The sequence below is a fragment of the Vulpes lagopus genome, chromosome 14 (assembly GCF_018345385.1).
Source record: "Vulpes lagopus strain Blue_001 chromosome 14, ASM1834538v1, whole genome shotgun sequence".
In the NCBI taxonomy this organism is placed as follows: domain Eukaryota; kingdom Metazoa; phylum Chordata; class Mammalia; order Carnivora; family Canidae; genus Vulpes; species Vulpes lagopus.
Window position 1 is genome coordinate 21,974,651 of NC_054837.1, and position 24,825 is coordinate 21,999,475.

The 24,825-nt window shown below is 42.9% G+C and overlaps 2 protein-coding genes across 2 annotated transcripts in view; one reads left to right on the top strand and one right to left on the bottom strand.

Moving 5' to 3' along the window:
* The window catches only part of SUDS3 (SDS3 homolog, SIN3A corepressor complex component), a 32,011-nt gene extending 30,746 nt beyond the window's left edge, over positions 1-1,265 (bottom strand). Inside the window, exon 1 of the mRNA XM_041729023.1 lies at positions 949-1,265. Coding sequence (XP_041584957.1) covers positions 949-1,090 — 142 coding nt within the window. The 5' untranslated portion in view covers positions 1,091-1,265. The remainder of the gene's footprint in view (positions 1-948) is intronic.
* A 3,867-nt stretch (positions 1,266-5,132) lies between these two features.
* TAOK3 (TAO kinase 3) overlaps positions 5,133-24,825 on the top strand; it is a 181,592-nt gene continuing 161,899 nt past the window's right edge. The window contains exon 1 of the mRNA XM_041728803.1: positions 5,133-5,427. The gene's annotated coding sequence lies outside the window, so the exon portion shown is untranslated. The remainder of the gene's footprint in view (positions 5,428-24,825) is intronic.

A 24,825-nucleotide genomic window follows, 5' to 3' on the forward strand; every position in this document is an offset into this window, starting at 1 on the left:
ATGTTCCTTACTCCAGGCAGCTAGCCCAACCTTTTGCCCCACAGCCAGAATATTCTACCCACACGTTGGTCTCTATCTCCTCTCTTCTCCCGTCTTTTTTTTTTTTTTCTTTTTTCCTCACCTTTCTCCGTCTCCAGTAAGCTCCTTCCTCAATCCCTCCAAAACAGTCTTCCTCACACTTGCCAAAGCGAAAAGCCCAGTCTGAAGAGCCAGGCTCTGAGAAGGCAGTAAAGGTAACACGAAGAACGTGGGACTGAAGACACAACACCTGGGCACCACTCGGCAAGTCCCTATCTTCCCCGGCGCCGCGAAGACCTCCGCAGACCAGGCCCAGCGCTGTACGCACGCCCCCCCTCACCCCCACACACCCGCGCTAGGAAGCCCCGTTCCGGGCTGGGGAAACTGAGGCTCGCAAGCTCAAGTAGTAAGCGGCCTACGGTCACGAAGCTGGGTTCGGTGAGGCAAACTGCGACCCTGATCCGGCCGGTCCCAGGGCCTTCTGAGCAACCCGAACTCTCCCCCTGCGCCGGGCTGCACGGTCGGGGCAGGCAAGCCGGGAACCTGGAGGCCCAACTGGCCTTCGCCCGGATCCTCTCCGGACCGAAAAGGGGGAGGGGAAGGGTCCTCCAGGTACTCTGAGGAAAGCTTTCTCATTCCGACCAAAGCCCGGAGGTTCCTCAGAGACGGCTGCGGGAGTGGAAAGGAGCCTTAAAGGGACCTCCGGCTCTGACAGCAGCCCCCCAGGCCCTCCTTCCCGTGACCGTGAGGGCACGACGTCCCCCCCGACCCCGGCCCCAGAGCCCGTGGGGGTAACTTCCTGCAGCCGCGCTCCTCCCAGCGGCCCCGTCAGCTTCCCCCGGCCCCGGACTGCGCTCCGGGCAGCGCCCTCGCTCCCGCGGCGGCGGCGGCCCCGGCCCCGGCCCCGGCCCCGGCGGCCGCAGGACGCACCTTCGTCCGACTCGCGGCCCCGGCAGCTGCGCTCGTCGTCCTCGGCGCTCTCCAGCTCCTCGTCCTCCTCTGGGTAGAACTCCGGGGCCGGCGGCGCTCCAGCCGGGGCCGGGGCCGGGGCCAACAGCCCTGCAGCGCTCATGTCGCCTCTGGCCGCGGCTGAGCGTGCCACCCAGCGGCCGCGGCCGCGCGCCCTGCGGACTCGACGCCCGCCTCGCAGCCCCCGGGGGAGCCGCCGAGCCGACGAGCGGGAGCCGCGGCCGCCGCGGGAACCCCTTCCCCGTCTCCGCCAAGCCCCGCCCCGCGCGCCCGCGCTCGGCAACGGGGGCCTCGCGCCGGCGGCGACTTCCGGGTCGTGGGCTGCCCGGGGACCGCCTGACTCCGTCATCCTTGGGGAGGAGACGCCGCCCGACGCCCCCTTCGGTTTAACCTCAGCCCTTTCATCGCAGTCTTAAAAATCCTCGACGGGCAGTGGGAGGGGCAGAGACAACGTTCTCTAGAGTTAGGCAAATCCTTGGACGTCCCTGGCCGCGGCTAGGACCCCCGAAGCTCGCTGGCCACCTCTGGAAATGGCCGCCAGGCGGCGCAAGGAGCCAGAACTAAAGCGAGGAGCCTTAGCGACCTGAGAGGCAGAGGGGTTGAAGGGTCCTGGGAGGTGGAGGTGACCTCCTTCCATTGAAACGGGTGACCGGCTTGAACCACCCCCTTTATAGGGTGGGAAACGCTGACATCTAGAGTTTTTGTGATCATCTCCCAGAGCCTGGCTCCTCCCCTAATTGGAGCTTTATTGAAAACGAAAAGGCAAAGATGCTGATATTCCATCCGTGGGTCAGCAAAAAAGGATGTTTCTCCCCGTCCGTGGGAGTCCTTTCTGTTTGTTTAGGTGTACTCAACAAGGTATTTTTCCAATTTTACAGATGAAAACGTTTACCTAAAAAAATGGTAGCGCCCCGGCTGCCTTGTCTACATGATCACACCCAAGCGCCGTACATTACTGCCGCCTCTTATTTCTTAGAATATTAATTTTTTAAAAGGTGCTTTTCCCCATCCAATAACTTGCTAACAACTCTCCACTGAGCAAGCAGAACATTTTGCCTGCAGGAAGTTAATTAAGCCGACATAAGGAAGGTGCTGTGTGGAAACTTACAAAGGGAGAGAACTGGGGGAAACTTGGGTGGTTCAGCGGTTGAGCGTCTGCCTTTGGCTCAGAGTGTGATCCTGGGGTCCTGGGATCGAGTCCCACATCCGGCTCCCCATAGCGAACCTGTTTCTCCCTCCACCTATGTCTCTGCTTCTCTCTGTGTCTCTCATGAATAAATAAAATCTAAAAAAAAAAAGAGAGAACTGAATACCCACATAAATTAATGCATGATTCCATCTGAGTAGGAGACACTGTTATAAGCTTTGCTTAATGAACAAATTTAGGATGTCCCTTGCCTAGCTGTGGGTAACAAGAAAAGGGATGTTTATTCGTTTAAAGTACCCCTGCCCCCTTCATGTTGCTCCCAAGACTCCATAAAATAAGTAATTTATGAGTAGTAAGGCTGAACACAGATGTAAAAGCTAGGGTGGACCCCAATATCCTGATTCTCAGATCCTTTGTGCTCAAATTCGTCTCTGAATGGGACCCTGCAGAGTCTTCTCAAAGTGAAAAAAAAAAGTATTCTCATCCCATTTATTTCAACATTTATTTTCTACCTTGTCTTAATGAAAATCTTGGTTCTGTTTGTGGGAGATTTTTTTCCTCCCAGCAAAACAATTTGCAAACTGGACTGCTGCAATATCTTTCCATGAGTTCTGAGGTCTTCTGAAGCTCCTTCTAAGTAAGAGTCATTCTTGAGGTTCACTGTAGAGCCACCGTCTGTATTGAAACTAGGATTTTAGAACTGCCTCTTGCCCGAAGGATGAAGTCATTTCTATTTTTATATTAGATCACAGCTAACTTATTTGGAATCAGCTATATTGAGCAACTTGGGTTTCCATCAGAAGCAATAATCATAGACCAGAAAAAGCACCATTTTAGAAATTAGAGTTCATTGATATAATGAATCCAAAAAAAAAAAAAAAAAAAGATTTGGCTTCGTTGCTAATTGGTTTCTTCAAGATACGGAATTTTCATCTTGCTTATGTTTTCTTTCTATCTTCTGATTGCAAATAACATCTGTTAATGGTCATGCATTTTTTTATATGAATAGACACAACTGAACACTGGTAATGAAAACTTCCATTTCTTCGACCCATATTCCCAACTGCAGAATTGCTAGGATGAGCTCTTAATATATGTTCTTTAAAAGAAGGAGGACCTAGTCAAAAAAGTTCTGTCATGACTTTAGCCTTACCTGACCTTTATAATTGTTGAATATAATAATTTTCAGGGCTCCTGGGTGGCTCAGTCGGTTGAGCATCCAACTCTTGTTTTCAGCTCAGGTCGTGATATGGGCTGATAGGATCTGACCCAGCCTCGGGTTCCACACACAATGGGGAGTCTGCTTGGGATTCTCTCTCTCCCTCTGCCTCTTCCCCACCTCCTCTAAAATAAATAAAATCTCAAAATATATATATACGTATATATATAAAATAATCTTGGATAGTCTCCCTGGACCTATAAAAAAATCAAGTTCCCCTAGAACTACCTTGAAATCTCTCCTCATCCCTTTCCAAAATGCCAGTCAACACTGCCCTGGGGCACCTGGGTGGCTCAGTGGTTGAGCCTCTGGCTTGGGCTCAGGTCATGATCACCACAGTGTCCTGCGATCCAGTCCCACCTCAGGTCCCCCGCAGGGAGCCTGCTTCTCTCTCTGCCTGTGTCTCTGCCTCTTTGTGTCTCTCGTGAATAAATAATAAAATCTTTAAAATAACTAACACTGCTCTGGAAGCATCCACTTCAGAACTCACCCCAAATGAAGTCCTGCCAGCTTCATTTCCACAGGCTCTCTCTGCATACCCTATACCCAAATCAAAGGGGAGCATTGTAATTGGAATAGGGTATAATTTTAAAACACTAGGGAAAACACGTAGTGTTTAGAAAACAAATTTTGCCAGCAGGAGTTAACACAGGAGTTCATGATGGGAAAGTTTCCTGAGAGCAAATCTAACAAAGGCTTAGGATCGAATCGTGTGCCTGAAAGGAAACAATTTCTTCATAAAATGCTGGATTGTCAAAGTCCATAAACTATGGGGCTTATGAATAAGGACAGCAGATTTCGATTTTTGGTATTGACTTAACATATCCAGTTTCAAAAAAAAAAACCAAAAATATATATAGAAGGGCTGAGTGACCCATGCCCTTTTACCCCTGGCAGAAGAGTCTCTCTCTGATCATCACAGGTTGCCCTTTGGCCATCGGTTCACACAGAATCATGACAACATTAGCCCTAAAAACGAATACGCTGACTAAGCTCGCTGAAGCCTACCACACAGTTCCTGTTCCTACGGTCGAAATGATTATCAAAACCCACAAACTGATCATTTCTCAAGTTTGGTCCTTGTTCCTCCCCAAAATGAACCCCAACGGTGCTGAAGGCTTTCCTTGCGCACAGTACAGACCTCGTATAAAGATCTTCCCCTCCTCCAACAGCATTAAACTGACGTATGTCCAACGCAATGCAAGGGCACCTCCCTTGCCAAAGATCTACGAGAACTGAAATCCAGGAACTATTTACAAGGCCGCGGTAAATGCACGCTGTATTAGTTGACGGCGCAATTACTTAGGGGACTAAGCCAGGACGGAAGAATGGAGACCTCCTCGAAGACTCTCCACCCGGTGGGACCCCGCCCCCGCCCCCACCCCACCCCGGAGTCCCAGGGGGCTCGGCCTCTGGGAGGCTCCCAAGAAAAGTGAAGGCTCAGAGGAGTGCCATGAACTTTGACCCCAGCGCCGCACAAACAAGGCGGACCGCACCCCAGGCGGGCCCGCGGGGTAACTGAAGCTGCCAGATCTTCCGCGTCTGAGAAAACCCCGCCCCGTCTCGTCCCGCCCACCGTCAACTCCGCCAATCCTCGGGCGCCATCGGCGGCTCGGCTTCCCAGGCGCTTCCAATCGAGTACCTATGCCAGGCCCCAGGCCCGTGCCCCGCGGTCAGGGGAGGTCAGTAGAGAGCCTATTGGAGCCGAGCTGGGGGCGTGGTCGGGGGCAGGGGGCGGGCGAACTGAGACCGTGGGGCGGAGCGCGCTCGGCGCAGTCGGGTGCGATTGGCCACCCCTGGCAGGAGCCGCACCTCGGACAGCAGCAGCGGCGGCTGCGGGAGGGTCCGTGTGGCGCCCGGCGGCGACGGCGGCGGGGTCCTGCCTGAAAGAGTGGGACCCGACCCCGAGACCGCGGGCGGAGGCTCTGCGTGGCCGGACCCGGCACTCAACGACCCGACCCGGGCATCCTCCGGGGGACCAGCGGCAGAAGAGCGACTCGGGAACAAGTGTGGGAGAGGAAGCGGCGGAGGCGGCGGCGACGCCGGGCCCGGGGGTGGTGACAGCAGGTCTGAGGTGAGAGCACTGGGGCGCGGGACGGTGACAGAGTGAGCCGAGGCAAGGGGACCCTGGGCGGAGTGAGGTCCGGGAGGACTCGAGTGGCGGGAGTTCGGGAGAGGGTTTGTCCGGACTGGGGAGAGGAGACCCCGAGAGCTGCTGAGGTAGCGGGTCTGAGCGGGAAACGCGAGAGGGCTCGGGACGCTCTGAGGAGGGGGGACCCCAGAGGGTTGGGGCAGGGGGTCTGAGGAGAGGGGACCCCGAGAGGGCTCGGGACAGCGCTCTGAGGAGAGGGGACCCCAGAGGGTTGGGGCAGGGGGTCTGAAGGGAGGGGACCCCGAGAGGGCTCGGGACGCGCTCTGAGGAGGGGGGACCCCAGAGGGTTGGGGCAGGGGGTCTGAAGGGAGGGGACCCCAGAGGGTTGGGACAGGGGGTCTGAAGGGAGGGGACCCCAGAGGGTTGGGGCAGGGGGTCTGAGGAGAGGGGACCCCGAGAGGGCTCGGGACAGCGCTCTGAGGAGAGGGGACCCCAGAGGGTTGGGGCAGGGGGTCTGAAGGGAGGGGACCCCGAGAGGGCTCGGGACGCGCTCTGAGGAGGGGGGACCCCAGAGGGTTGGGGCAGGGGGTCTGAAGGGAGGGGACCCCGAGAGGGCTCGGGACGCGCTCTGAGGAGGGGGGACCCCAGAGGGTTGGGGCAGGGGGTCTGAAGGGAGGGGACCCCAGAGGGTTGGGACAGGGGGTCTGAAGGGAGGGGACCCCAGAGGGTTGGGGCAGGGGGTCTGAAGGGAGGGGACCCCGAGAGGGCTCGGGACGCGCTCTGAGGAGGGGGGACCCCAGAGGGTTGGGGCAGGGGGTCTGAAGGGAGGGGACCCCAGAGGGTTGGGACAGGGGGTCTGAAGGGAGGGGACCCCAGAGGGTTGGGGCGGGGGGTCTGAAGGGAGGGGACCCCAGAGGGTTGGGGCAGGGGGTCTGAGGAGAGGGGACCCTGAGAGGGCTCGGGACGCGCTCTGAGGAGAGGGGACCCCAGAGGGTTGGGGCAGGGGGTCTGAGGAGAGGGGACCCCAGAGGGTTGGGACAGGGGTTCTGAAGGGAGGGGACCCCAGAGGGTTGGGGCAGGGGGTCTGAGGAGAGGGGACCCGAGAGGGCTCGGGACGCGCTCTGAGGAGAGGGGACCCCAGAGGGCTCGGGACGCCCTCTGAGGAGAGGGGACCCCAGAGGGTTGGGGCAGGGGGTCTGAAGGGAGGGGACCCCAGAGGGTTGGGGCAGGGGGTCTGAGGAGAGGGGACCCCGAGAGGGCTCGGGACGCGCTCTGAGGAGAGGGGACCCCAGAGGGCTCGGGACGCCCTCTGAGGAGAGGGGACCCCAGAGGGTTGGGGCAGGGGGCCTGAAGAGAGGGGACCCCAGAGAGCTGGGACAAGGGGTCTGAAGCAAGGGGACCGCAGAGGGTTGGGGCAGGGGTGTCTGAGGGAGGGGACCCCAGAGCGTTGGGGCAGGGGGTCTGAAGGGAGGGGACCCCAGAGCGTTGGGGCAGGGGGTCTGAAGGGAGGGGACCCCAGAGGGGCCGGGACAGCGGATCTGATAGGGGGACGCCAAGAGGAGCCAGGACGGAGGGCTTAGGAGTCGCAGAGAGCACTTGGGACAGGGGGGTCCGGAGAGAGAGGATCCCGAGAGGGCTCGGGACAGCAGGTCTGACGGGGAGGCCTCCCCTCCCCGAGAGGGGTCTGGACAGCGAGTGTGAGGGGAACCCAGAGACCGGGCCGGAGCGCGCGAGCGGAAGTGGAAGAGGGGAGCATGCCTGGATTGGGGTCGCCGCGCCGGGCGATCCGACGGCTGGCGGCGCGCGGCGAGGGGACGCGTGCTGCCCCCAGGGTCGGCAGCGAGCGGATCTCCCCGACCGTGCTGCGTGAGACGCGGGACAGCCCGAGCGCCCGTGACTCTGTGGGCGAGTCTGGAGCAGGGATTATGTAATGAAACCTCCCCTGAGTAGAACTCAAGGGCTGGAGGGTCTGGCAGAAGCGCCGAGGGCTCGGCAAGAGCGAGAGACGCATTGGCCGACCTCTCTCCTCACTGGCCCCCTGGCTTCCGAGGTGTTCCTCAGAGTTTGGCGCGGATGCCTTGAAAGTGAGGGGCTTCGTCGACCTTGATACCTTCTCCAGAACCTGAAAACTTGGACAGGGCTTCTCCAGGCCGCCACAAGCCAGTTGAAAGGGAAAGACCCATGTTTGGGGTTTATTGGGATGTTGGTGGTGATAGACTCAGGTATTTTTTATTTCAGCTCAAGGAACTAAGATAGGTTTTAGAATTTGGCAGCGCTTTGGTATCAGTGTTTACAATGCAGATTCAAAGGAGCTATATACACTAAGTTTGACTGTTTAACTTTGATGTGTTGGAGATACTTGGGAGGTCAAACTAAATTTTGAAAGGAGGTATTGGAGTGCCTAAACTGACAGCGCTTTCCAATTAAATTTCTCATCCTAAACGCTACCAGGACTGAGCTTTAGGCATAATTCCAGGACAAGCGAAGGAGAGAGAGATAAGCCTATTTAAACCAGACATTGTGCCCTGGTAGGAGGCAAGTGTGCGTCTATTAAAATGCTGAAACAAAATAGTGGAAAGCCAGAGGGGGTGGGAATTGGGGGGCATCTTCCTACTTTGATGGATGTGAAAATTAAACTAATGACCAGGCTAGTTGTTCATAGTAGTTAGGATATGTTAATACTGCCCTGACTACCTCCCAAATGTTCTCTTGACTGCACAAGCTTTGTCACAGCTGTGCCAAGCAGTTTTGCACTTGAATCTTTTTACCTTTTTCTCTATGTGTTGCTCCTCCTCACCCCTTCTCTTTGTGACTGGTTTCTTTTCTATAGAAGCAGACTTAGAAAATGATGGTTTGGGTAAAATAAAGAGGAATGTCATTATCATTTCACAGTTACTTAGATATCTTCTTTGTTTCCGGTTTAGAATGTGTTTTATTAGAAGCTTTTTACCCTTATGTAGTAATGGGCAGCTTTAACGAAGGGAAAGAAAGAAATGCTGCTTTATTTCCCCAAGACATAATGGAGAAAGCTTACATAGAACTGCCTATTTAAATCCAAGACAAACATTACTGAAGTCATTTTCATCAGGGTGATAGTAAGTAGAGGACATGTGTCATTTGGGGATTTTATTTGATATTACCTGATACAGAGCAGTTCTTATATGACTGCAGAGAGTGGTTAGCTGGATATGGTTATGAAAATTCCACCAACTAGAAGTCCTCCCCTAAGAAATAACAGGGACATAGGAAGAGCAACAACAGCAAATACAAATTTAAAATATGACACTATGATTTATTTAAGATGTATTATGATTTTTTACAGTAAATATATTTTTACAGAACTCTAGATCAAATTCAAGTAAAAAAATAAAGTCAGTTCATTCAAGGGGTTATTTACACAGTGCATAGATTCATTATGTAGTGCTTATAACTTATGAAACGGTCTGTGGAAGGATTGGGAATCTCAGTACCAGTAATTCTGCAAAGTAATAGAAATGTTTGAGCAGAGGAGCTTTTTGATCATACTTGTTAGATCATTTCTGACTGGTACAGTGGTAGTTTCTTAAGACAGAACTAAATTAATTCCTTTTAAGAAAAGAAAATGTTCTGGTACTCCCTAGAGTGATGACTAAAGCAGTCATTTCAACCACATTACATTATGGTATTGATCCAGAGATGATGAAGAGAGATTCTTCATAATAGAATTTTTAGTGATAGAAAAGGCCTATAGTGACTTTTTTTATTCCTTGGGGTGATGAGTGGGTAGATAGGAGGGTAGGAATTGTATGGGAATTCATTTTCATTTATTTCACAAAATAGAAGGACACCATGAGAAACTATAAATATGTGAAGTCATTGAACCTGTGCTCATTTAAACGCTTTCTTTTCAATTAAAAAAATATACTGAAAAGAAATTAAGAAGGAGCTTCCCACTTCTAAGGGAATGATTGTAGCAACCACAGAATGCAAGTCCTTTTGATTTGTTGGAGTTCTTAAACTATTCTTACTCTTGGTTTAGCGGGATGCAAGTACTACCCAGTAAATACAATAACCCATTTTACACTTTCTTTACCTCTTGAGTCATACACAGTCAAACCATTGTCATCACAGAATCTACCTTTTGATAGCTGCTTTGGTTCAATATTTAAGGCAACCTGAATAAAAGTTCTCATTGCTTGACAGTATGCATATTTGTTGTTTTCAGTAGTATAGAGATGAATGAAAAACTATTGATATTTTCATTTTAGAGCTTCCTTTGAAAGCGTCTTTCTTTAATAATCTTTTCTTCTAGTCTTTGTTTCCTCCCTCCCCCCAAAAAGAAAATACACTGACAGACAGACAGAAAGCTTCTACCCAAAAGTGTTTTATGACTCTGCTAGGGGAAGACTTCTTTTCAGTCTTCAATGAGATTCAGTGAGCTCATCTTCAATGATTCTGTCAACCAGTGAGGAGTTTTGAATAAATAGTTTTGAGTTGTGAGATATTATGCAGTTGTAGTTCAGCATAGGAGTTTTAGATTGTGATTATTTAGCTTTATCATTCATTTAATTGGTTGCTTTGTTATTTATAAAGATATATTAAAAGTTTCTAACTGTTTCTTAAACTCAGACTGAGTAAAAACAAAACAAAAACAAAACAAAAGTGGTATCTATCAATCTAGCTGTCCTTATAGATAAGTATATTGAGTTTATGGACCAAAATGTAATCTAATTCATTTCTAAACTACAGGCATCAAATTAAAAACAACTATTTAGAATTTTTAGGATAACTAGCAGGAATTAACTTGATCATTACAGCTATATGTTATATTAAATCTACCTAAATATTTTATAAATCAACCTAATGCGATTTTTTTTTTTCTGTCTGACCTGAGATTTGTTAGAGACATTGAATCTAAATTATTTCTATTTTATAATAGAATGACTTAGGGGTCAGTTTCTTGGTTTGTTTACACAGATCAGCCTCCTAACCATTGTCAGCTATCCCACACATACACATTTTTCATCTGCAGAATGAGTGAGAAAGAGAATTGGCTTTGGAATACTTTATACCTAGGAAGAATATTTTATGCCTAGGAAAACCATTCCCATTAAACAAAGAGGTGTGGCCCATGTGGCTTTAGGTACTAACCTAAGAATTTACATGCTGGAGTCTAGTCTTTGGGGCCCTTCCACTTAGCCTCAGTGAAATGATGGATAGCAAATTCAACCCCACAATATACATTTTGTTATTCTTAATATTTTAGTCAATTATCGAAGTACCAATTAGAAGACTTCAGTTTTACTTCCATCCACTATTTCTGATGGACAATGGGATAACCCTTTATTTCCAGATTAAGCAAGGACTCTGGGCACCATGTTTATTTTTATGTTTCAGCTCTGTCTCATGACATACATAGGCTTATGTCCACAACAATCAAGGCTTATGACAATTCAAATAGATTTTATTTACCCGTTACAATAGATGGCACTAATTAAGGCAGAATGCTTTCTTACATAAACTAATAACCTAATAAGTGTTGGCAGTAGACACACAGAACAAAGTCGTAGTTTGTGGCCAATTTTCCATTCTGTTGTGGACATTAGCCTTTATTTCTTTTTTTTTTTTTTTAAGATTTTATTTATTCATGACAGAGAGAAAGGCAGACACAGGAAGAGGGAGAAGCAGGCTCCATGCGGGGAGCCTGACATGGGACTTGATTCCGGGACTCCAGGATCACACCCCAGGCCGAAGGTGGCGCTAAACCGCTGGGCCACTGGGGCTGCCCTAGCCTTTATTTCTTGAAGAGTGTGTGTGTGTAAATATACAAATATTTCCAAAAAACACATACAGTTTTTAAATGATTTAGGTCAAGAATTAATGGCAGAGATAAAAAATTAACAATGTTATGTTTCATGTACCTTTATGTTTCTATTGTCTCTTGTGCAAAACTTCTCTTCTGTCATTGTATACCAGTTCCTTTTTTGCATGCATTTGTCTTTTACTAGCCTGTGAGCACTTCAAGGCAGAGCTGAGTAGTATTCATCTTTGCATCCCCCATGCCAAGTTTAGTACCAGGCACAAAGTATGAAGGATGCTCCATAAATGTGAATTGAATGAGTGAATTAATTAATGATGAGCAAATTATTAGATCATATTTACATTCACACTTTGTTTCTTGTACACGAAAGAGACAGGGATTCAGTTGGAGCACATGAGTGAATGTTAGCATTATTCATCTGTTGTCTAAGAAACAGCATGATACGTTGGAAGGAGAAAGGACCTTTCACTCAGAGAGACCTAGGCATCTACTTTGGCTTTGTCATTATGCCAGCTGGCTTTCCCTGGGTAAATAACTTAAGTCTTAAGGCTCTCCATTAAAAACGACAAATACCCACCATTTGCTTCGACGTGGATGGAACTGGAGGGTATTATACTGAGTGAAATAAGTCAATCGGAGAAGGACAAACATTATATGGTCTCATTCATTTGGGGCATATGAAAAATAGTGACAGGGAATAAAGGGGAAAGGAGAAAAAATGAGTGGGAAATATCAGAAAGGGAGACAGAACATGAGAGACTCCTAACTCTGGGAAACAAACTAGGATGGGGGAAGGGGAGTTAGGGGGGGCAACTGGGTGATGGGCACTGAGGTGGGCACTTGATGGGATGAGCACTGGGTGTTATTCTATATGTTGGCAAATTGAACACCAATAAAAAATAAATTTACAGAAAAAAAGTCTTAAGGCTCTCCATTCTCTCATCCATCAAATATGAATACATCACAGGATTCTTATAAGGAATAAATGAAGTTTATATAAAGTGCTGAGCACAATGACAAGCACATGAAAGTGTTTAATAAATGGTAGCTGCTTATTATTTTAATCACTTGAAACAACTTTATTATTTATTATTTATTTATTGTTGTTTTGTTCTGTTGTTTTTGCTCTATTCCCATTATCTAATCAGTTGATAAATCCCATGGCCCCTGACTCCAAAAAGAATAATTAATAGATTCACATATGGGGAAATAGAGACAGTAAGAGTAAGTGACTTCCCAAGATCAGACAGTGGTAAACTTGACCCCTGTGACCTAGATTTGGTTTTCCAACTCACTACAGTTTCTACTTCATACCTCTCAGTGGTCTAAGAAGGAGCTAAAGGACTACTGTGATGATCTTGCAGTCTCTTTTTTACGGTTGCTCTTACTCTACCTAAAGTACAGCTCTGATTTTGTCACTCACATGTTCACAACTTTAATAATTCCCTGTGGTCTACTGAATTTGTCCAGATTTATCAGATCTGTTCCTATTGCTCCTAATCTCTGTGTGTGTGTGTCCTGCACCCCAACCAGATGGGCCTACATACTGGTTGATTGCTTACTGATTTACCATCTCCAGGTCTTTGTTCCTGCCATTTCTTTTCCCTAGAATGCCTTCTGTTTCTTCTTTTTCAGACCTACTTTCATGCCGTCTTCCCTGAAGCCTTTTTTGATCATCCTCCTTGCTTCTCTTGCCTTGAATTCCTTAAGTACTTTGTATGTATTCTTATTACATTAGTATTCTCTCTGATTTTACATTATAAGGTTTGTACTTGTCTTTCCTAGATGTCTGTCCTCTTGGTTTTAAAAGGATGGTGTCATACACATCTAACTAAGTATCTTGCACCTATTATCTGCTCCGTAAATATTTTTTGAATTGTATTAAATTTAAATACTTATTTTAGGTTCAAAAATAATATTTAAATATAACGGTTGCTCCCAGTGAAGATAACAGAGAGAATTCTTAAATGAAACATTCCCTCCTGACCCTGGCAGTTGGTAAATTCAATGCCAATGCTACCAAAGACTGGAAAGTTGTATGCTCATATTTGGCTTGATAATATTCCCGAAAGTGAATTTTGACTCTTGAGTGTTTGGGATTTGTTATTTTTGTTTCCTTACGTGTTGTTTTTATCTGTAAGGAATGGGTTCTAGCTTCAGGTCTTCGGAAGTTTCCAAACTTTCTCTGGGTATTAGCAACAAATAAAATAAGATTCCCTTTCATTTGCAACAGAAGATGGTCACTTGAGTCAAAGGTAGAGCCTGGGAGAGATCTAATAGTTTGCTCTTCCAGAGAAAATTCCTCACTTTGTGACATAAACAATTTGCAACTATTAACAGATAAAATTATCTCTAACTTCCATATTGTATTCTTCTCCACAGTGCTTACTACCTTCTAACATACCAAATATTTTATTTATCTTATATATTTACACTAGAATGTAATGTAAGTATGAAAGCAGAGAGTTTTGTTCTATTCATTGCTGTATCCCAATTCATAAAACAGTGCCTACCATGTAGAAGGTGTTCAATAAACACTGAATGACTTAGTAGCTCAATTTGTCTTTGGGAATTTCTCCAATTTGTTGGCTAAAAAGACGGTTTTGTTATATTAAACATGCAAAGTAAAATCCTAAGGAAGTAAGATATAGCTTAGAAGAGTAGTTTATCTGTATATCTTACTCTCTCTGGATTTTACATTTATCTTTGAGCTGCCTTGAATTTACTATATTTTTGTTTTATTGATTTCAAACAAATGCCATTCTTGCTACCACACCATGCATCCAAGACGATTGTGTCTCAGTCTGGCTAAAATCGAAGAAAACTGTTCATTGTAACAAAACCCAATGGACACTTGCTAGCACAGCTCTTAGGCATTAAAGACTAGTAAAACCAAAATTATAATAAAATTCAGTATAGAGGCATTATCCCCTTAAAATCACTTCAGCTGTTTTTCTTAGGTGGTAATATTAACCCTGAAAATTGGTCAATCAAGCTTCTGATATTATCAGTTATCAGTTTTCTGCATATATAAGTGATTGGGGTTGAAATGTGCTTTAAGCCTGAATTAAAAGAACTTAGTCACTGGTGACTCATGATGAGTTTTTCCTTTTCCCTGCTGGAACATATGCTATTGCCTCCAACTTGGCTTTTTTGAAACATTGAAGACATAAAGAATCCTGCTTTTGTGTACTATGTTCTGGAAAAGTTCTTTTGGGTTTAAGGTGAGGGCCTTAATTACGATGTTGTTTAGTAATGAGCTCTACATTTGACTTTTCAAATTCCCATACAATTTTTTTTAGTCACTGACTTTATGGAAGTTTTCTCATCATCATGAAATAATCAAAAGTCATCTAGATAGTGTGTGAATGACCACAAGTTTTCTCATCATCATGAAATAATCAAAAGTCTACTAGATAGTGTGTGAATGACCACAAGGACTTTGTCTGTTTTGTTCATTACTATATTCCTGGTGCCTAGAACAGTGCTTTGTTACAGAGAGAGGATTTTCATTTTTGAGTGAAGTCACATACATTCTTAAAAACAGTGCATCTTACAAAAATAATGAAAGTCTGTTGAAATGAATTTTCTCCAGCCCTGTTGAATTAAATAATCGTCAATTCAAAATCAAGCTATTTGGGGAAGCTCTGGAATTAGCCCAATGTAGTTCTACCCTAATAGTTCTTAGCATTGATTGTGCCAACCTGAAATCTTCAGTGGTTCACTTACAAAAGGAAGAGTTAAATCGGCAACACCCAAAGGCACTTGCACCTGTGGGAACCAATGGGCGTCCTAACAGGAAATACTTTTAGCTTGCAATACCCATAGTAGTGTGCAGCGCCCAGGACATGCTGTTTTATCTGCAGTTCCTTATTAGGATTGTACATTTCTTCAAGGTTTACATATATATGTATATATGTTTAAAAGAGAATGCACTTTAAATTTGAAAATTAAATTGTGGATGGTTATTTCCATTTTCTTCATTGTCAAGGAATTGGTGAGTTGTCTTCCTTTAAGTAAGTTCTTTCTTTACCTTCTAATGTTCTGTCCCCTGAAACTTGACGGTAGCATACAGGGAGGGGGGGAAATGGAGGGTACGTCAGCATAAAATAATTAAAACTTGAACTGATATTATTGTCAATAGGAATAAGCAGTTCTAATATTTACATGATACCGTGTCAGTAGCTATTGGTAGAATTTCATAGATCTTTACATAAGATGTGTTTAGCTCGACCAAGTTTTTCTCTTTTGTAAGGACTGGGGGAAAAATTCAGCGAAAGTTTTTAGAAAGTTCTTTCCAAAATGTCAAAATGTAAAGCTGTATACGTTAATGTAGAGCTGTTAACGTTAACTCTCTGACCAGGAAGTACTCTCTTGAAGCCTCATTTATAAAACTGTGTCTATAATAACTTCCTTTCTCGGAATGAAGGTGCTGATAGCGTGGTGTTGTTCTTACAACTTAAGCTGAGCTTGGTTTTATCTTTACTAATGAACAAGAGGCGGCTTTTTAAAGAAAGTCATCTCTGGGGCAATCTTACTTATTGCTGGAGCTAAATAAAGAATTTTTAAGGTTTTTAGTATGTTGGATTGGAGATGTAGGACATGCATTTGAGAAGATCTGTGAGTAAGCTTACTTTTTGTTTTACATTTAGCATTTTATTATAAATATGGTTTGTGTCTAAGCATTGCTAATAAACTTTGTTGAATTTCATGTGAATATTTATGGCTTTAGCTCAAAGTCCAGCTGAGAGTAATCAACCTCAAAAATTACTGGATTCCTATGTTCTATTTATTTTAGTTTGTAGTTTCATATTATACAAATAAATATGAGTGAGAACTTTTTTCAGAAATTGATTTTTTCCCTTTTTCTGCATAAGTAAGGTAAATACTCAGCTGCAAATAAAATATGAAAATCTTGTCAGAAGAGTCTTTTAAACAAAAATTTTAGATATACTGAAGGCTATTTTTATTAAATGAATAGTTTGTGTTTATGATTGATATTCCTGTAAAACAGTATTTCAAAATGAATCTGCTCAAAATGGTACACTATTCATCCTAGAGATCTTAAAAAATATCAAGGCCACGTCCTATTTTTCTTCTTTTCCAGAAGGGAAATAGAATAGAACACAGAGCAGTTTCTTGAACATAATGCCAAATTTAGAAACAGAAAAGTCAGAAGATAGGATCATGTTTATCTTGTTTTGTAACTTTTTTGTTTTAATACATAAAATTAGTTACTTATTAAAATATAAAAATAAGATATCTTAGCCATGAGGTAATAATATATGGCACTACTCTAGTCCATAAAATGAAATTAGATGAAGTAGAAAAGTAAATAATTTAACAGTTTGTATGTTGAAAAAGTAATGCAAAATATTTCATTAGCAAACAAAGCTGCCTTAATAGTTTCTTTACTAATTTCTCTAGGCTCTTTAAAACAATGTTGAAATGAAATGTATATAATCCTGACTTCCAAACTCCTGATACTTTACGTGTTAGATGTGTAAATCAAAGCCTTACAACCGTAGGTAGGATGAATTTTCATTTAAGAACATCGCAGTAGGGATACCTGGGTGGCTCAGTGGTTGAGCGTCTGCCTTCGGTTTAGGCCATGATCCCAGGATCCGGTATCCAGTCCTGTGTCAGGCTCCCTGTGTGGAGCCTGCTTCTCCCTCTGTTTATGCCTCTGCTTCTCTCTCTGTATCTCTCATGAATAAATAGAATTTTAAAATAAAAGAACATTGCAGTAGATATTACTGATTTGGGAACTATTCCTCTGATATGTAAGAAAATTAAAACTTTCAAATAATCTTTGAAATGTGATATTTTACAATGTGTTTTTTAAGATTTATGAATATTAAACACTTAACATAAGTTGTACTTTAACTTCAATTTTCATGGTTCAGGAGGCCTTTTTTGATTGTTCTATCAGCACCACAAGTAACCCAATCATAGCTGGGGTGAGGGTGGGGCAGAGGAAGTAGATGGAGCTTCACAGCAGTGACAAGATTATTGCAGATTATATGGCTGCCTGCCAAAAGGCCACTAGTTGGAAAAGTGGAAGTTACTAACTGCATCCTATTAATTTGTACATATTTATTTGTAACCATTTTTAACTGTTTGCTGGTTTCACACTGATGATGAGTATTAAACTTCTGACTCACTTAATATGTGCTTAATGTTCTGTTCTTTAGTTTACGTTGGTCATATTCCTTGCATACTCTGCAAAGATCACACTATTTTGTGGAAGACTGTGTGTTAGCAGAAAAAAAAGGGGGGAGGGGTGCACAGAACTTTAAACCTTAACTGTTTTGCTTTCTAGTTAAAAGTGTTACAGAGTTAGGGATGCTTGAGTGGCTCAGTGATTGAGCATCTGCCTGCGGCTCAGGGTGTGATCCTGGGTTCCTAGGATCAAGTCCCACATCAGGCTCCCCTATAGGGAGCCTACTTCTCCCTCTGCCTGTGTCTCTACCTCTCTCTCTCTGTGTCTCTCATGAATAAATAAAAATCATTTTTAAAAAAAAGTGTTAGAATTAAAATGTAAGGCATCCCATCAGATTTGGCAATTTCTGTAAAAATACAAATAAAAATAATGTGAAGGAAATTGTAGTTCTCAATTATATTGGTTCAGTGTGAAATTGAGATTCCTACTGTTTTCAACATACAAGAAAGCTTTGTAGAGGAAATATGACATCTCTGCCCTTATGCATAAAGAGGGAATTACAGTGGAGAGTTATTTTTAGAGGTGTCTTCTTATGAATATATTTTATGTGATGAGAAGTATCTCTCAAAGTTTAGTTTCTGTTTCAGGGTCACTGGCAGAAGTTAAAAAGCCTGTTCAGGTCACTGGATATTCTATTAAGAAAATACTTTTAAAAGCATTCTGATATCACCAACAAGCAGCCTAGTTCGTCTTGAGCTGGCTGATCTCAGTGATAGCATTTTTCAAAAATGTAACCAAACTGAGAAGATATCAAGATGCTATCAGTACCATCAAGTAGTAATATAAGTGTCCTACTAAAAGAGGGGACAATTAATTTCCATTTCATAGCAGTGTCCTACTCCTTCAAGAAAAGAGTGCACTGTTTTTAGTATAAAGAAAGATTATAAGTGATTCGAGGAATCTGTTCATTGGTCTCTGACAGCTCTTAGATGTCCCTGCCTAATTCTTGTACAGTGAATAACATCTCCAGGTTTTATTACTTTTGGTCCCATATGTTTTGAGGCTGGCAGTTAATTTTTTTTTATTTTTTTTATTTATGATAGTCACAGAGAGAGAGAGAGAGAGAGAGAGAGAGGCAGAGACACAGGCAGAGGGAGAAGCAGGCTCCATGCACCGGGAGCCTGAAGTGGGACTCGATCCCGGGTCTCCAGGATCGCGCCCTGGGCCAAAGGCAGGCGCCAAACCGCTGCGCCACCCAGGGATCCCCAAGGCTGGCAGTTAATTAACAAGAGCATATCAGCTTGAACATGTCTGCCTCTTACAGCTCACCAGCTTTGTGACCTTATACAAATCCCTTAACTCTTGAAGCCTTGGTTTCTTCAACTGTAAAATGGACACAATCATAACACCTACCTTATGGATTATTGTGAGCATCAAGTGAGATTACATATTAAAGGAACAAGTTTGGCTGTACATTATAAAGGAAGATCTCAGTGAGTGATAGTAGCTATGGTTATTTTTGCTGTTTTTTGGACATTTCAGTTCTTATTCACAGTTCTACCAGGAGATGATTCATGGGAAGAGATATAAAACAATACATGCAATCATGTAAAGATAATAGAATCAGTCTTACTGGGATCCCTGGGTGGCGCAGCAGTTTGGCGCCTGCCTTTGGCCCAGGGCGCGATCCTGGAGACCCGGGATCGAATCCCACGTCGGGCTCCCAGTACATGGAGCCTTCTTCTCCCACTGCCTATGTCTCTGCCTCTCTCTCTCTCTCTGTGTGTGTGTGACTATCATAAATAAATAAAAATTAAAAAAAAAAAAAGAATCAGTCTTACTATAGTAGAAGTATGTAAAAATACCATGGGAGGGGGCACCTGGGTGGCTCAGTCAGTTCAGTGTCTGCCTTCGGCTCTGGTCATGATCTCAGGGTTCTGGGATGGAGCCTCTGCATTGGGTTCCCTGCTCAGTGGGAAGATGGCTTCTCCTTCTGCCCCTCCACCCCAAATAAATAAATAAATCTTAAAAAAAAAAAAAACACCATGGGAGCACTTGAATGAAATCTATAGGTCTTATTTATTTATGGCACTCTTACCACATTATATACTTCCTATCCTCAGGGGAGAGGGGAAACAAGGGAAGAGTCAACTGTAGATTTAATTCATTAGTATAAAAAGTTAATGTGCCAAATTCAGCTTTAGCAACATTTTGTTGCTGTTTTTCACTTCAGAGAAATTTCCTCCCAATAGAATATAGCACAGCTTAGGAAAGCAACATGGCTAAGTGTTGATTTTGTCATTCATTTTCTCAACAGTTTGTTTTCTTCTAACTGGATCACCATCAGATAAAGTTAGGACCATGTCTAAAGATTCTAGGTCAACTCAAAAAAAAAAAAAAAGTTGGGTTTTTTTAGGAATGTTGTTCTAGTTTGGTTTGGTTTTACTTGGGTAAAACCACACAATAAAGAATATGCATTTGAGTATAAAGAAGAGTGTTTTCTGGTTTTGTCTTAACGTCAGGGGTTGATACCTATAATGGGTCAGTTAACTTTATGTATTGAAAGACAACTAATTTTTACATTAGCAGATTTTCATGGGCGCTGTGTTAACAAAGCAGATGTGAGATTGGGGGGGGGGCACCTGCAGTAAAGAAAGCAATGAAACTACTTATAGGGTATTTGAAAAACATTTAAGGTTTGTGAGTATATTTTTAGTGTTGGAAATTTCCAGATTTTTTTTAAAGATTTATTTATTTATTTATTCATGATAGACAGTGAGAGAATGAGAGGTGGGGGGGCAGAGGCACAGGCAGAGGGAGAAGCAGGCTCCATGCAGGGAGCCCAATGTGGGACCACGCCCTGGGCCGAAGGCAGGTGCTAAACCACTGAGCCACCCAGGGATCCCCATCCAGATTTTAATCTATAGCGCAACCCCTTTACCTGGTTGGCAGCCTTTGCATTAGTCTGTATCTCATTCTTGTTTCTGATACCCCCTAATTTTATAGTCTGAAGGCCCAGCGTGTTGCTACTAGAAAACAGTTTCTCTGTGCAACTGTCTTACTTAGACCCTTAGGCCCTCATCTCTGGATTACCACAGTTGCCTTCCTCCATTTCTGTCTGTTTTTTTCCAATTCATCCTGATTAACCTTCTTTAAATGCTACTCCTCCCCTTTTCAGAAAGCTTCACTGGTTCTATGTTTCTGCTACATTAAATTTAACCTCTTCTGCTTGACTTTCAGCGTCCTTTCTAATCTGTCCCACACTACTCATCCAGCTTTATTTCCTATGTTCTTTGGCCTCTTCTTTCTGCTCTATTGAAGTCAGTCTGTTTCTGCAACACACCATACAAGTTTAAATCTGCACCTCTGGTTCTCTCCTTCATTCAAAAAACCCTCCTTCCTGGGGGTACACCTCGGTGGTTCAGTCAGTAAAATATCCAACTCTTGATTTTGGCTTAGGTTATGATCTCAGGGTTGTGAGATGGTGCCCTGCATTGGACTCTGTGCTCAGTGTGGAGCCTGCTTAAGATTCTTGGTCACCCTCTGCCACTCCCTGACTCAAAAAAAAAAAAAAAAAAAAAAAAGCCCTCCTCCCTTCTCTCTGCCTATTCAAATTTTACCTTTTCTTCAAGATCCTGTGTAAAATTCACTTCCTGTTTGAAGTAAAATCAATTTTGCTGCAAAATCCCAGATTTTTAAATTAGCAAACCATCGAACACAAATGTGCATAGTATCTTAAATCATCCAGTTTTATCTTCACTAATGATGTAAACACTTTGAGTACAAGGACCATGTCTTACACTTAAATCTTTCAGAGTTCCTAGCAGAATGCTGAGGTACCTGACCTTCATTTGAAGAAAAAGAAAAGAAAGTAAATCTATTTCATCCTGCCTGTCTAAAGTCGAGTCAACAATCCTAATAATATTGAAGAGACCTGAATGTTTCTCCAATTTGAGTCAGGTCTGTCACTTCATTGACAAAAAAATGTGAGGCAAATGAAGACAATTTTGTAACTGATTATAGATTGACATGTTTGCTTTTCTTTATAAGAAATTATGTGTATGTATAGATATTCATATATATATGTGTGATTTAGTTTCCTTTATTAAGGAATGAGATAGCCAGCTACTCTCAGAGAAGTTTAGTTTTGGTATTAACAACTTTCCATGCTGTCACTATAGATTAAATATGATCAATAAATTTTATGTAATCAAGGAGTATTCCTACCCAATTCTTTAAGTGACATAAGTGTAAATGTCTAATTTTAGGCTGTGTGAAGGGATGTTGAAGTTAATTACATATGATCCCTTCCCTCATAAAACTGTTAATTCTATTAGGGAAAAATATATATATACTCAAAAGCTTAAACATAAGAATACTTGTTAGTTCAAGTGGATGCCTATTGCTTTAATTTTTAGTCAGTCTCTTGTCTTTTGAAATGATACATGCTGGGCACCCCCGGTGGCGCAGCGGTTTAGCGCCGCCTGCAGCCTGGGGTCTGATCCTGGAGACCAAGGATCGAGTCCCGCGTCGGGCTCCCTGCGTGGAGCCCGCTTCTCCCTCTGCCTGTGTCTCTGCCTCTCAGTCTCTCTCTCTGAATAAATAAATTTTTAAAAAATGCTTAAAAAAAAAGAAATGATACATGCCTTCTTGTATTGATGCCAAAGACCATATAGGACAAAGAAATGAAAGAAAAATTTAAGAAATTCCCCCATCATTATTTTTCCAGTTTATTGAGGTATAATTGACCTATAACATGTTAGTTCAAGGTGTACAACATAACTTATGTATATATAGTGAAATGATCATCACAATACATTTAGTTGACACCAATCACCTCACATAGTTACAAATTTTTTCCATCGCGAGAATTTTTAAGATTTACTCTCTTAGCATCTTTCAAATATACAATACAATGTTAATTATTATCACCATGCTGTACTTTACATCCCTAGAACTTATTTATCCTATAACTGTAAGTTTTTACCTTTTGATCACCTTCACTTAATTTCCCCCTATCTTCCACTCACTGCCTGACAACTACCAATCTGTCTCCAGTATCTATGAGTTCAGTTTTTTTAGATTCCACATACATACAGTATTTTATTTCTCCTTCTGACTTATTTCACTTATCATACTGCACTAAAAGTTCATCCATGTTATCACAAATAGCAGGATTTCCTTTTTTTTTTTTTCGTTTTGGCTAATAATCCGTTGTATACAGGTACTACATTTTCTTTATCCATTCATTCATTGATGAACACATTATTTCCATGTCTTGGCTATTATAAATAATGCTGCAGTGAACATGGGAATACAGATACCTTTTCAAGATAGTGATTTCATTTCCTTTGAATATATATCCAGGGGTGGAATTGCTGAGTCATATGGTAGCTCTGTCTTTAATCTTTTGAGGAGCCTCCATGTTTTCCATAATGGCTGCACCAATTTACATTCCCACTTGTTTTTAATGTATGCCTTCCTTTGTATTGATGCTAAAGAGCATAAGGGACACCCAAATGAAAACTTTTAAAATACAAAATGTCTTACATATGTAAAAGTATGGATATTTAGAAATGTCTAGTTAATGCTTTATTTTTTTAAAATACTTTATTTAAATATTTTACTTATTTATTCATGAGAGATACAGAGAGAGAGGCAGAGATATAGGCAGAGGGAGAAGCAGGGTCCTTGCAGGGAGTCCGATGCAGGACTCATCCCAGACTGGGATCACACCCTGTGCCAAAGGCAGACACTCAACCACTGAGCCACCCAAGTGTCCCAAGTTGATGCTTTAGATTTTGTTTTGATGCTTGGTTTTAGATATTACCTTTCATTTCAAAGATTAAGGTTCAATAACTCTGTGAAGTATTGTACTGTTAGTGCCCAGAATAAGTGCTATAAGTCCAAGATGCCATTCATATATAACAATAAAAGCTGGTTATCTAACTTACCAATGATAAAAAGCTAAAATTATGGACTATTCAATACAGTTTATGATTTTAAAAAACTATTTTACAAAATAACAAGGTTTTTCATTTATAAAGGGCTTTAGAATTTATATAATGATTTCACATTATTTCATGAGTCTCACAACTTTGTGAGGTATTATTCTCACTTTATAGATGAGGATTGAGGCTGAACGAAGTGATGTACTTAAGATCACACAGCTAGTCAGCTAGTAAGTAAGTGGCAGAGTTAACTTAAACCCAGATTTGCTGATTTAAAGGTTAGACTTCTTTTCCTTTAGACCACAAATCCAAATTGAGTTATTTGGGGGATAAAACTCAGTTTTTCCCTTTTTCTAGTTAAGATAAAGTTCACATAACATAAAATTTGTCATTTTAAAGTTTATAATTCAAGTTTTTAGCATATCCACAATGTTACGCAACTATCACCACTGTCTAATTCCAGAACATTTCCATCACTCCAAAAAGAACCCCTGTACCTGTTAGCATCCCATCTCAATTACCCCCATCCCTTGGCAACCACTGACTTTCTATCTCAATGGATTTTCCTACTCTGGATACTTAATATAAATGGAATCATAAAATATGTGAATTGTCTGACTTCTCCACTTAGCATGATGTTTTCAAGGGTCATCTGTGCTATGGCATGTGTCAGTGCCTCATTCCTTTTTATGGATGAATAATACTCCATTAGATGGATAGGTCACAGTGTATTCATTCATCAGTTGATGGACATTTGAGTTGTTTCCATTTTTTAGCTATATGAATAATGCTACTCTGAACATTCATATGCAAGTTTTTGTGTTAATATGTTTCAGTTCTTTTGGATATATACCTGGGAGTAGAATTTCTCATAATTATTCTTGTAAAATAATTCAAATAGAAGTGCTTTGAAGTTATTTCTTTTGAGTTCTTTATTCACAACTGTCACACACATATGCACAGAATTGTTTATTTCGCTAATTTGTTTCCCACATCTGTTCTTCAGAAGTAAGGCAGAGGCAAACTTTAGCTTAGATCTTGGGCAAGAAGTCTCTAATTCTAAGTGAGTGTAGTCTGAGTTCAACACTGCCTGCTACGTTCAAGATACTGTGGAGTTCAAATAATTCAGTAGTATTTCTTTTGCTAGTCATATTCAATTAATGGAATTAAGAAATGTCCGTGTTCTTTCAAAGTAAGGCAGAATGGCATCAATGCCACAAGAAGTACTTTCTATATATGAGAAACGAAGAGATTACTTCTGCACTAGGGTGATGGAGTAACCTGGAGATAGAATTTGAGCTGAGTCTTGAACATTGGGTAGTTTTTTCAGCAGGTGCAATAGAGCATAATCTGTGTATTTCTTAGCCTAGTTCAGACATTGTGAATAAAATATAGGATACTTAGGGACAGTGGCAAATCAAAGGCCCTTGAATCCTGTACAAAGAGATTTGAACTTTGAACATTCA